Raw genomic sequence first — 13,568 nt, forward strand, 5'->3', positions numbered from 1 at the left:
CAGTCTCAGCAGCCTCACGAGACACAGGACAGAGATCATCAGAAATGACGGCTCTGGGAGATGAAGTGATAAACTGGTTCCTGGGGCCAGGGATAAACAAGACGGGATTACTAGGTAGGATTAGAAGGCTGCTGGCTGGAGCACACTGCGACCACACAAGCCAGTCTTTTTCCCAAAGTTCTGTCCACAGCCCCCAGCTCACTACATCACAGCCTCAGCTATGATGGACGAGGCCTCTCCAGACAGAGCGCCCACCCCACCTCTGGCCCATACTTTGAGCCTCCAGTTCACTTCAGCTCCACCAGACCACCTATTTCTCTTCTACTCATAAAAGACATCTTATTCATATACTCCTATGGTAGTTCATTTTGCAATGCCCTGTGACTGTTAGATTGCTGTCTCCTGATATTTAGGGGGTGACCAAGGCATCTTTTCAAATCATAAATCTTATCAAATTCCCTTGGTCAAAACTTTCCAATGGCTTCCACCACAAGTAGATTGAAACTCAAACTCCCTCCCACAGCCACAAGCTCCACATAATCGGACCTTCCTGCCTTGGACCTCAACTCAGGGAGTGTCCCTCTGTCCTCTACACTACAACCTGTGACCTCTTTCTGCTTTCCTATCTCAGCAAGCTCATTTCTACCCTCACAGCTCTTAACACGCTTTTGCCTGGAACAGGATCTTCCCCCAGGTCTTTGTATGGCTGACTGCTTCACATCATGCAGGCTTTAGCTCAAATTTCACTTCTACAGAGAAATTCCCTGACCACCTAACCCCAGGGAGCCTCAACCCATCACATTCACTTCCAACAGCCTGTTTATTTTCTCGACTGTACTCCAAATAGCTGGAGTAATCTGCTTACTTGAACCCTCCAATCCCCCAATTGGGATGAAGCTCTGTACAGACTGATCTCACTTAGTCTCACTCCCCACCACATCCCTGGTACTGAGGACGGCATCCCACACACACTTTGTGAATGAATGGCTGTGTTGTTCAGGTTTAGAGCAGTTTATACAAGGTTGAACTGAATCATTCATGCCTGATCGAGGAGAGGGTGGTCAGGAGAGCATCTGCTTTCTTTTGGGGCAAAAGCCACACCAGTTACTAGGTTGACTAAACCTCTGTTTAGTAAAACTAGCAGCCACGTCATTTACAATGTGCACAGCCTCCCTGCCCCCCCCATTCCCCCTTTATACACTTCCCGTGCTCCTTACTAGGTCTGGAAAACATTTTTGGAAATTTCCAATATCTCTGGATGTTGTCCTGAAGTTTCCCATACATTTCCAAGAGTTCTCCTGATAGCATTACTGGTTTTCACTACTAGCCTCTATTCCCTCTGCTCCCTGAACAAGATACAAAGGCTAAGCAATAAACTTCTGTAAACAGTTTGGGTTGAGGAAACCAGCCAGGCCCCTGGGAGGAGAGCTGTCTGGCCGAGCAAACATCTCCCTCGCTGGCAGCCGCCTGCCCTGGGGAGCTAACGGTGTGAGCGGCGGCTGCCTCCAGGCTGTCCTGGCTGTGTGGGCTGCGGGAGGGCTGGACAGGACAGTGAGGACTCCGGCCCGCTGCATTTTACTGTCCTGATTGCGATTTGATGGGCCAGGAAGGTTTACTGCCAAACGTCCTTGTTGGGTTTTTATCAGCTGTGTAAGTGCACTTACACCGATTTTCACGACCTGGCAAAGAGGCTGCCCAGCAGCTCCGCGACCACACTCTTTTCTGGCTGTGGGAATGCTGGCCTCCCGTCAACCTCAGGCCTTCGTATTCCTCTGGATTCCATTAACTTCAGTTACACCTATCATTTTATTACAGACCAGCAATGGAGACTTTCCTGGCTCTTATAACCAGAATCTTCCAGGGGACCAGATTATTCTGGAAAGCTCCCTAGTACCTGGCACTCGAGAGGAACCTGGATTTTCCTACCCACATTCCTGCTGCCTTGCCTGGACCTTGGTTTGGACAAGCCAGGGAGGTGGGGCTCCTAAAGATGCTAGCAGAAACACTAATACTTTAACATTTAACATTGTGACAGGCCCCCCCGCCCCAGAGACCTCAGGGCTCTGTCCAGGCTTCCAGCTGTACCTGCACCAAAGCTGACTCTAGACACTCAGACACTCTGGGGCAGACACATCCTGATGAATGGCTCATCTTTCTCATTTAAAGAGAAAGCATGGGATTTTTTTCCCCCTCCTTTACATTAGTATAAAATGTAGATAACAAGCTGTAAAATTTTTTCTTCCAGGCTTCTATCCTAAGGAAATAATCTGACACGTGGACAAATATTTATACATGAAAATTGCCCTCTGCAGCATGATTTATAAGGGGAAATACAGTAAACAACTCAAACCTCCAACATTATGGGGCTGGTTAGGTAATTTATGGTGCCATTATATAATGGAATATTGTGTGACCACAAAAGCATCAACAAATAAGCATTTTTAATAACATTATCTTGTATTTTCTTATGTTAAGAAAAATGTAAATGAAAAAGCATGGAAAAAAAGAACTTAAAATGAAATCCCTTCCTCCCACCTGGCACAACATATGAAAAATCCAGATGAATTAAAAAGAAAAAGGAGAAAAACAAAAATATTATCACAAAATGATGCGTGCTAAATTGCTTCAGTCCTGTCTGAATCTTTGCAACGCTATGGACTGTAGCCCACCGCCAGGCTCCACTGTCCATGGGATTCTCCAGGGAATATTGGAGTGGGTTGCCATGACATCCTTCAGGGGATCTTCCCAACCCAGGGATGGAACCTGCATCTTTTGTCTCCTGCACTGGTAGCTGGATTCTTTACCATTAGCGCCATGCAGAAGTCCTAGGACACTATATTTATATCCTGGGGATGGATATCCCAGAGGTCAAGAGGAAAAAGGCAGGTTCTCAGAGGGCTTGGTCCTTGCAGGCTGTGGCTCCTAGGACCTGGGGTTTTCCCTGGCCCTACCTTTTTGGCTATGTGACCTCTGGCAAGCTTCTCAACCTCTTGGTGCCTCCCTTTCCTAAACTGTAAAATGGAGATAATCATGATACCCACTTCACAGGACTTGTTGTGAAGATTAAATGAGTTCATATATGGAAAGTGCTTAGAACAATGCCTGATCCACACCAAGTGCTCAATAAACATTCTAGCTTGTATGTGACTATAAAAATGTAATGCTGTTGTACAATGAAAAGGCAGCATAGACCAAAAGTAAGTAACAGACCAACAGGGAGCATCTGGAACACAGAAAATAGATAAAAATTAATAACCCTAAGTATGGAGCTCCAGGTCAAGAAGAAAAAGACAACCCATCGAACAATGGGCAAAGGGAATGAACAGTTGGTTCACAGAAGAAATACAAAAAGCTGATTACCACATGAAGGGATGCTCACTTCCCTGGAGGCCAGAGAGCTGTGGACAAGTTGCCCCATTACCCCATCTAGCAGGAATATAAATGGCTGATAGTATTCAGGGCTAGCGAGGATGCAGGCTCTGTCACACACTGCTCACCGGGTGTGGTGAGTACTTCCTGAAGAGAAGTGGGTGGCATCTATCAAGACTCAAGCACACTTACCACAGAGCCCAACACCCTCCCTTCTGGGAGTCTAACACGTCTCAACATTTAGACATGTTCCCTAATACATATGTTTATAAAGGTTTACTGCATTGTCTGGACAAATACTGGAGATAGATGTTTATGATGGGATGGTTTAAAATCCATAGCGTATGTGAATTATAAAATACTATTTATTAGTTTAAAAAATTGTGGTAGATTTATATGCTGTGGTAGATGTTAATCTTACATTTACACAAAAATATATTCAAGACCTATATACTGATAAGTGAGAAAAATGCAAATGACAGGAAAATGTGTAAGAAACGATCCCTGTTGTTCAGGAAGAAGCACAGGAGGAAAAAGGACAACCACGGTCAGCACTGGTCAACCCTGAGGAGGGGGCCGGTGGGGAGGGGACTGTCACTGCTTACACTATAGTCTATGTATCCCTTGAACTTTGTGCCCTCAATAACAAGAATGTTAACATTGTTCTTAAATTATTTGTGCCATTAAAAAATAAAGAGGGATAGCACAAAGGAGTTTTATGGCAAGATGGTTACACAAATCCACATACATTAGGAAAAAAAAGTCAATTTAACGTTTATGTTAATTTTTTTTTTTTAAGTTGAAAACAAGGGAAAAATAAAAAAGAAAAAGCAACTAGAAAGAACGATGACAAAAAGAAAAAAAGTGGCTGCTTCTGAACAATGGGATTATACATAGTTTTTTTCCTTAATTGTTTCTATTTCTCTGTACTGTCCCAGGGATCACACATTACTTGGCGTAGACATAAATGAAGTAAGAAGCAGAAATTCTGGAGTCTGACAGGGTTCTGATGCTGAATCCAGACAGGCAGCCCAGCTCCTGAAGGCAGGCCGGGCCCAGAATCTCTGGCACACACCTGCTGCCGGGAGTTATGGCAAAGAAAACCTCTCATCCTGGGCGGCCTCCAGGAGTTATGGCAAAGAAAACCTCTCATCCTGGGCGGCCTGCTGCCAAGAAATGGGGCAGAGCTGTGGGCGAGTCGCCATGTCCCCGGGGAAGGGGCGGCCAGGGTGCTCTGATTCCCCAGCAGCTTCTCCTCAGGCCCCAGCACCCCCGTGGCAGAGACAGGCTGCTCCTCAGGGCCCCCCTCCTTGGAGCCCCACTTTGTTCCTCCTATCTCCCCATATGAATGACAGTCACTCCGGAGGGTGGGGGTCATTACAGCAGCATGTCCTTCCCTGGCCTAATGCAGGGCTGCAGGCACACGGAGAGGGAGGAGCTGGTAGACATTACAGCAGCAAAACAAACGGTGAAGAGAGGTGAGGGACAACGTGCAGTGACTTTTCTCATTCAGAATGCTGCAGAAAGAAACAAAAGGCACCAGAGCGCTGGCTGCTGGGGTCCTGTTACCTCGCCCTCTTCAGATACTATTTACTGCTCTGCGGATCAGGGGACCGGGCCTGGGGCTGTGACCTCCCCCCAGCCACTCAGAGCCCCATGTCAAGGGCCCTATGGACAGCAGAGGGGACTGGGCTCTGTCCTTGCCCCGCACGGTGCACGACCCCTCTAGGAACCCACTGCTTGCAACACACTGTTCCTTGCAGGTGGCCCAGGACCTGGACAGTGGGCTCTGGGGGCACACCTGCTTGTGAATCTCAGCACCCCCTGTTCCTTTGGTGTGAATGGGGCCAGGCTGAGTTTATTTGTTCAATGACAACTCGGACATTGGGGGTACAAGCTGCAGAAGAATCTGTGTGGGATTTCTCCAGGACTCCAGCTGGGAGGGAGACAGAGGAAAAGGCTGAGATGGGAATTGAGTGGCAGGAAAGCTGGAAAAGAGGGTCAAGAAGCAGGGGGTCCATGGAGGGGTTTGATAATACCAGGCGCCTCTCCTGCCAAGAACCCAGGAGTGCAGTTCTACAGGCACTTGATGAAGGTTCCAGGCAAGTGGGACTCCAACAGAAACTAACATTGAGCACTTCCTCTGTACAGAAATAACACGGCAAAGAGGGACCATGGCTCTTCCTGGGAATCTGTACCAGGAACAAGGTTAATCTTCTTCTCTGTACTTCCCTATATTAACCCTTTATAAAACATATACACACTCCCTTTTTAATTAGCAGAAAATCATAAAGATAAATTCAGCTTTATAATTTGACTTCCACTATTTCAGTCTGTGGGGATCTTTTAAAATCTTCATGCAGTTGCTCAGTATTTTAACTAGCTTTCCTTTCTCTAATTCTAACCCTTGTAGATTTGAAAGTTTGCCTTGTTTTTGTTTTTATAGTTTCAACAAAACTGCTGATTGAAAAACAAGTAGCACCCTCTAGACAGAACCAGGCCAGACTCACAGTCACAAGGGAGGTGTTCCCCTCGGGGTGGCTCCACCCTGCCCGGTTCTCCCAACTGCACTTGGGAAAATAGCAACTCACCTTTGATAAAAGAAAGACACACTAATCCATCAACCTGGCAATCCTATACCAAGAAACAAACCAAGCTTATGTGACAATCCTGAGTAGAATCCACAGTCTTCTACGTTGATAGATCCAAACTAGTGTTCCTAGGTCTCCAAAATGGTCTGTTTCTTAACCACTCCCTATCTGGTCTGGGATTGGCACCTGTAACACTGTGATTTCCAGAACTCACATTTTATTTAATATTTGCTTGGGAACCTTGAGCCAGCAGTGCAATCTCTGGCCTCCTGACATTTGTCCTTTTTTCTAGGTCCCTCAAACACCACAGAAGTGGTCTCCTGATCAGGGTGGGTTCACGGGAGCACTCCAGTATATGATACACAGCTAGGCAGCTAAGGGACCCTGCTGTCTGTTAACCTCCTGGGCTCATACTCCTCTCTAAATTGTGTGCATTCCATCCCTTCTAAAGCCCAGGCACCTAGATAGAGAAGGAGGACTGTGTAGAGAGACTATTTAATGTGGAGCCACACCCACCAGATGGGAATCTAAACGGGCAGTTCCTCAGGGAGCTTCACCTCAGGCTTTTGCCCTGACCCTGTCACTCTGATAGTCCAGCAGAAACACACACACACACACACACACACACACACACACGCACACGCACACGCACACGCACACGCACACGCACACGCACACGCACACGCACACGCACACGCACACGCGCACACGCACACGTGCGACGTGCGCAGCAAACACCTTGTCCGAGAATGCAGGGTCCGTGATCTGCAGACACTTAACAAGCGAAACTCCAATTCTTTGGCCACCTGATGTGAAGAGCTGACTCATTTGAAAAGACCTGATGCTAGGAAAGACTGAAGGTGGAAGAAGGGGATAACAGAGGATGAGATGGTTGGATGGCATCACTGACTCAATGCATATGAGTTTGAATAAACTCCGGGAGTTGGAGATGGACAGGAAAACCTAGTGTGCTGCAGTCCATGGGGTCACAAAGAGTCGGACACGACTGAGTGACTGAACTGAGCTGAACAAGCAAAATCTCAGCTGTATTCATTTGTTAAGTTTGAAACTGGAACAGCCTCAACAGGGCTGGTATTCATAATACTCATTCACAATGACTAATGGGGAAACAAAAGGCTGCCATCTGGTTTCTAGTTCTCCTTTTCTAATTTAGTTTTCAACAACCTCATTTGTTCATTTTCTCATTCATTAAGCCCTTACTCTATGCCCATAGGTGACACAGATGGGGAAGTGATGATCACTCTGGTTCAGGGAGCCAGGTGGGAGTACTGCAAGGGGAGAGGGCAGGGAAGAACTCGACAGCCAGGCTCTGGGGCCCAGACCCTGCCAGCATCCACTACTACAATGAATTCCTTACAACCTACGAGTACAAGAAAGAATACAGACAAAAATTTTCCTAGTTTGCAACCAGGGTTCTATAAACAAAAAAAGGGGGGGGGGGCTTAATAAACAATTGGGTTTCCCTAGTGGCTCAGCAGTAAAGAAACCACCTGCCAATGCAGGAGATGTGGGTTAGATCCCTGGGTTGGGAAGATCCCCTGGAGGAGGAAATGGCAACACACTCCAGTATTCTTGCTTGAAAAAGTCCACGGATAGAGGGAACCCAGTGGGCTGCAATTCAGGGGGTTGCAAAGAGTCGGACGTGATTTACGGACTGAACAACAACTAATAAACAATTATTAAACAATTCCAATCTATCAGGTACATGTTGCTAGAATTCATCAAAGGGGACACATACTCTTCACGCTGTGATGCATAAAGCACTGTTCAAACTACTCTGTAATCTTCCAGGAGCCAAAGGGCTCTCTCGACACAGACTGGAAGCACCGACACGCAGGGTGAAGTTCCCAGGAAGAAACTGAAAACAGTGAGCCCGGGTTCTGCCTCTATCGCTGGGGCAGGAACTTGGGCAGGGTGAGTTCAGCCTGACTTCCCCTGAGACTTGCTTTCATTAGCAAATCTGAGACTGGCCAGGAGAGCGTATCTCAGCAGCGAGAGGGCTGCGGTGCTACCTGGCGGATGTTCATTCATCAGGGTTCCTCCAGCCACAGGGACTGAGCCTTGGCAGGGCTGGGGTGACATGCTCCTAGGGCCCTCTCTGTCACTGCCCTTAATCAGAGGACCTTTGAAATTTGGGTTGTTTTTTTTTAAGGGTTTTTTGGGGGTCATTTTTCAGGAGAAAGGCCAACAATTTTCCTTTGGATTCTCTTCAGAATTTGGCACTTATAAGATGGACTTGGGCAAATCCCCAGGAGTGGTCTACTTATGAACAACTGTTAATTAACCAAACCCCTGTGATACTGCAGAGAAACAGAGTGTGGGAAGGCCAGGGCTCAGCGGTATAGAACTCAAAGAGCAGTGCCATTTCTCCACACAACTGTCTACTGGTCTGTAAAGTGGAGCTAATCATATTTGCTTTGCAGCACTGTGGGTGAGACAGAAGGAGATGGCCCTGTGGGCAGCCACTTTGTCACCATAGAGCAAATCACAATCAACAGCAGAAAGATCTCTATGACTAAGACAATTTATAAAGTAATCTCTCACTAAAGATGCCTCTGTGGACTGACAATTATGACACTGATCTGTGAAGAAGTTATTTTTGCCTCTTCTCCTCTTCCACAATCCCTTACCCACCATCACTGGGCCAAAGAGCTGGCAAGAAGCTATAAGAGAAGAGCACCCCACACATGTACCCTGTCCCAGGGTGCTGGGGACCCAGCTTCATCACCCATTAGGATGGGCCCGCTTTTCCCAGAAACTGCTCCCAGGAACTCTGTGGCCAGGGGTTGTCATCCCTTGCTCACCTTTCCAGAAGCAGCCTTCTCCCTCTTAGAAAGGAATTACAATCCATTTCCATCCTTCATGGGAATGGGGAGGACACTGGCCTAGAAAAATCCTGAGCTACAGGGCTTTCAGTCAATATTGCAAACACATATTACAGGATTCACATGTTTTTCTTCCCTTGATCCACGATGGCCACTGCAGGCCATGACGGACATCAGGTGAAGCAGAAAGAAGGGGTTCTAGGCGCTGTGGGGTCTGAGGCTCCAGCCCTGGCTTCATTGTGCCCTTTCAACTACTGGACAAGATACAGCTCTCTCAGGGCCTCAGTGTCCCCACCTGCAAGCTGAGGGATGACCGTTGCTCTAGGTAAACAGCTAAAGACTCAGAGAGGTGTCCACTCTGAGCCGAGGGAGGGAGGCTGTGGCGGGGAGGAGCAAGGTTCCACTCACATGGGGCGTGGAACATGACGAGCACAGAGGAGTGTTCCTTCACAAACTGGTCAAAGTCTTCATCGCTCAGGTGATAAACGGAGCCGCCCTCATCTGCCCAGGGAGTCTCGGGGACCTGGGGCTGTGGCGGCTGCGGACTGGAAGACCAAAAACAGGCAGAGCTCAGAGCACACGCCGGGGCCGGTGAAGCCCTCACCCCCACTGGCTCGCACGGCCTGCTTCAGGGGCTCCCCGCGACCCCCCGAGGGGAGCAGGGCAGGGGGGCACTCCTCGGCCCTGCCCACCTCCATCATCCCCTCAGAGCCCAGAGGTGCTCGGCTGATATCCTCCGGCAAACAGTGGCTTCCAGCTGTGGCTCTCTAGGCAGGTCAGGAAATCTCACTTCCTCCCTGGGATCAGAGTGGGGTGGGGAGATTCGTTAGCATCTAAAACTTTAGCCAACTGGCAAGAATAAACTATAGCAGCAAAGAGTGACCTCTGACAAAGCTAACTGTTGTACTGAGTGGTGTCCACAGGGTGAGGGGTGAGAAGCAGAGGGAATAAGAGGGGAGGGGTGGTGGGTGAGGAAGAGAGAGAGAGGCCAGGTGTCTTGAGAAAGACCAAATATCAGGGAAGGACTGGGGGTGGAAAGGGGGCTGAGGGGTGTTCACTAACCGGTGTGGGAGGAGGGTCGTAATGAGAAAGAGTGGGACCCAGGGGAACAAGGCTGCTGCTACTGCTGCTGCTGCTAAGTCGCTTCAGTCATGTCCGACTCTGTGCGACCCCATAGAAGGCAGCCCACCAGGCTCCGCCGTCCCTGGGATTCTCCAGACAAGAACACCGGAGTGGGTTGCCATTTCCTTCTCCAATGCATGAAAGTGAAAAGTGAAAGTGAAGTCGCTCTGTCGTGTCCGACTCTTAGCAACCCCATGAACTGCAGCCTAGCAGGTTCCTCCGTCCATGGGATTTTCCCTAACTATGAGAACACACACTACATTAGGAACCCTTCCTCAAGACCAAGAACAAGGTTCTCTAGTTCTCCAGAGGTGGAATGCTCGAGGAGAAAGGGCCAGGCTCAGAGGTCAGGTCAAATCCCTGTTGCTACCATGAGCTGCAAAACCTCAGGCTGGTGGCCCACCTCCCTGGAGCCTGCCCCACCTGGGACATTGTGTGCTGACATTTACATCACCAGCTGTTACAGTGGGGAAGGCTCATAGCTGCTCTCTCTTGTTTCAAAGCCAAGGGTAAGTCTGCCAGTGACACAAACTCCCTGATGCTTTATGAACACCTTTGCCAGAGCCACTTTAATCGTTACTTTGGAAAAAACCCTATAAGATGACAAATGTGAAAAAACAACCATTGTTTCCTGCCTTTAAGAGCCTACAGTAAAAAAAGAAAAAGTGTAAAGTTCCAGTGGCCAGAGTTGACAAGTCATGAGAGCAATGTGGCCCAAACAATGGAAGCTGCCATCCCCACATGTGGCTGACGCAGGAAAACCTGCCACCCACCCCATGGCAGAGCTTGGGTCTGGCAGCACCTTCAGAAACCCCCTCTGGTGCTCCTGACTAGGCCCTATTGCTTGTGGTCACAGCAATGGGAAGTAGCAGGGAGAGGGTCAAACCACTCTTAGCCCATGTACATCCAATGTTAGATGGGGCTGATGGCAAAATCAAGCTTTAGAATGAGTCACCACCAGCCATTCAGTGGTCCCAACACCAAGAAACCTTGGCTCCCATACACAGACTCAAGATACCAATTCCTAAAACCATCACCAATTCCACTTTAGGGAATTTATCTTTCCAATATACCTGGACACATGCAGAATTATACACATCCCAAGGTATTCATTAGAGATGATTTGTCATAGCACAGACTGGACGAACCCAGTGCCAATTGGTATATGAACTGCTTAGGTAAACTGCAGTTCACTGGGACTAAGGAGGGCTGAGTGTGGTGCAGGGGGACAAGGAAGCTTCCTACACTCTGATTTAGACAGCAGGGTCAGACACAACAGGCCATAATATGCTAACTTTTGCATAAAATAGAGAGAGATAAAAAATACTTATTCATATTTGCATGTGTCTGCATAAGGAAACTAATTAAAGTTGTTACCTCTAGGGGGTGGGAGGGAGAATAGGATGGAGGAAACAGGTAAAAGGAAGACTTCAATGCATAATTTTTAAGTATCTTTTAAAAAATTATTTTAATTATGTGAATCAAATCTATTCTACAATTAAAATAATTTTTAAAAATCCAGCAAGTGTACACTCATAGAATGGAGAAGCCATGCCTTAGCGGCAGTACAAGCAAATAAAGGCGCCTGAAAATTTTCTAGTTAAACATGGAGGAGGACACACTCCAAAGCCACTAAAATAACATCACAAGAGTTAAAAAAGAAAAAGGTAATGAACTCACAGGAGCAAAAGCAAAGAGAAAAAAAGAGGTCAGTGCAAATTTAGAAGCTAGAAAACTGATTTAGCAAAAAATTTTTGCTTTTCTTAGAGGACAGAAACCAGAGGTGCTGGGTACTCAGAGGGGGAAGGACCCAAGAACTACCCCAATATGCAAAGGCTCCAGAGGACCAGAGGCTCCCCTTGAAGTGGGGCTGGGGTCCAGGGCTAGAAATGGGAGACCTTGGGATCTCCAGCAGGCAGGTGGCTGCCCCTCTTCCACCCAGTAGACAGCAGGAAGTTTGCTTTCTGGAGGGGCTTGCAGACCTAGGCACAGCGGTAAGAGGGCACAATGACTGAATCGTGCCCTTTACTGTGTCTCCCCTTAAAGACGGGGGCTCCCTCTAGATCATTTCTCTACTTCCTGTGCCTCCCACAAAGCAGGTACCCAATAAACACTCTTTGAATCAATGCGGGAACGAGAGAAGAATGGTTGAAGGAACTGCAAGTGTCTAACCAGGAGAAGAGGAGACATGGGGAATATAATAGTTTTCTTCAAACATTTCACACTGTAGCGGGAAGAGAAAGTAAGATTGATTTTCTACAGCCCCATAAAGGAGAACCAACACCAGGTGGAAGCTCCGGAGAAAGAAACTTCAGCTCAACAGAACTAAGAACCTCCTATCTACAGCAGATGAGAGAGAAAGAGCCAGACTAGGAGTCAGAAGACCTGGCTCTGAGTCCTGTTGCCTCCACCTTTCAGCTCTAGGGGCTGAGGCAACCAGTCTGACTTAAAACATCTATCAGCATACATACAGGCCCTTCTTCATCTGCCCTGCAGGTACATCTAGACAGACAATGGCCTTGAGATACTGTGTAAACGTATAAAGTACTACCCAAGTGTTCCTAGACATCACTCATAATCTAAATCGTAAGAATCACTCAAACATGAGTGGACACTCAAAATGAGTTGATGTAACCACGGAGGGTTCATTTTAAATTTACACAGGATCTGCTTCAGTGACTTTAACCCTTTTTTGTTATTATAAACATACATAATGGCCTACTTCCTGTGAAGGGCTGTAAGGAAGTGAAACTAACACATTCCCCCTCCCTGCCTGAGGCTTGCCACTCTAGGGGACATTTGCAAGGATTGAACAGTCTTATTACTTTATTTCCTCACCTCCCCCCATCTCTGATCCATAAAAGAACCTAGCAACCAGGCCCTGACAAGATGGTTATTTTGAAGTGCTAGTCTGCCATCTTCTCGGTCAGTTGACTCCCAAATTAAAGTTTCTTCCTCGCTTCAACACCTCATCTCTCGGAATCACTGGCCTGTTGTGGGGCAAGCAGAGCGAGCATAGACTCGGTAACACCGAGGCCCTGTTCTCTAAGGTGTTCAAGCACGATCAGTAACTCCACCTGTCCTAGAGGTAAAGCAGCACCGAAAGGGAACTGCTGGGGGCAGGTTCACTGACATTCACATTCCCTTACCATCCTGTGACCCTAATTCCCAGGCTCTCCAGGACTGCAAAATGCACACAAAGCAGGTCCTTGCCTGAGGGAGGTGCACATGCCAGAGATGAGAAGAGGCAACTTAAAGCATGACAAGTCAAGAACACTTTGTGTTTGCTTCCAATCCACTTCTGCTTAGTATAAAAATACACGGGCAGAACTGGGTAGCCAGGTCAACACTGACTGCCACTTGTGAACACTCTACCTGCCAAGCCCAACTCAGCAGCATGAAATCTGCAGAGAGCGGAATGAGAAATGCAGCAGCACAAGGGCACAACCACCAGGATCACTGCAACCACCCCAGAGCCCCGGGGCACTCTGACACAGGGAAGCCCTGCTCTGCCCACTCGCCAGAGTCATGTGTCACAGGGCAGGATTTGGCCCTTCTCTCCTGGGCTTCTGAGAGTCATCTGGAGAACTAGCAAGGCTGGACCACCCTCCTCATCCTTCTACATTTGGCTGCCATAAGC

General features: G+C 47.9%; 1 protein-coding gene across 2 annotated transcripts in view; it reads right to left on the reverse strand.

Annotated features, from left to right (window-relative positions):
- Nucleotides 1-13,568, reverse strand: part of PDIA5 (protein disulfide isomerase family A member 5) — a 92,579-nt gene that overhangs the window by 24,652 nt on the left and 54,359 nt on the right. For both annotated transcript variants that reach the window (XM_081538008.1, XM_081538009.1), the window contains one exon: nt 9,215-9,351. In XM_081538008.1, the coding sequence (XP_081394134.1) occupies nt 9,215-9,351 (137 nt within the window). The remainder of the gene's footprint in view (nt 1-9,214; nt 9,352-13,568) is intronic.

This window comes from Giraffa tippelskirchi, chromosome 2, assembly GCF_054371585.1.
Source record: "Giraffa tippelskirchi isolate mGirTip1 chromosome 2, T2T-mGirTip1v1.2.pri, whole genome shotgun sequence".
In the NCBI taxonomy this organism is placed as follows: Eukaryota; Metazoa; Chordata; class Mammalia; order Artiodactyla; family Giraffidae; genus Giraffa; species Giraffa tippelskirchi.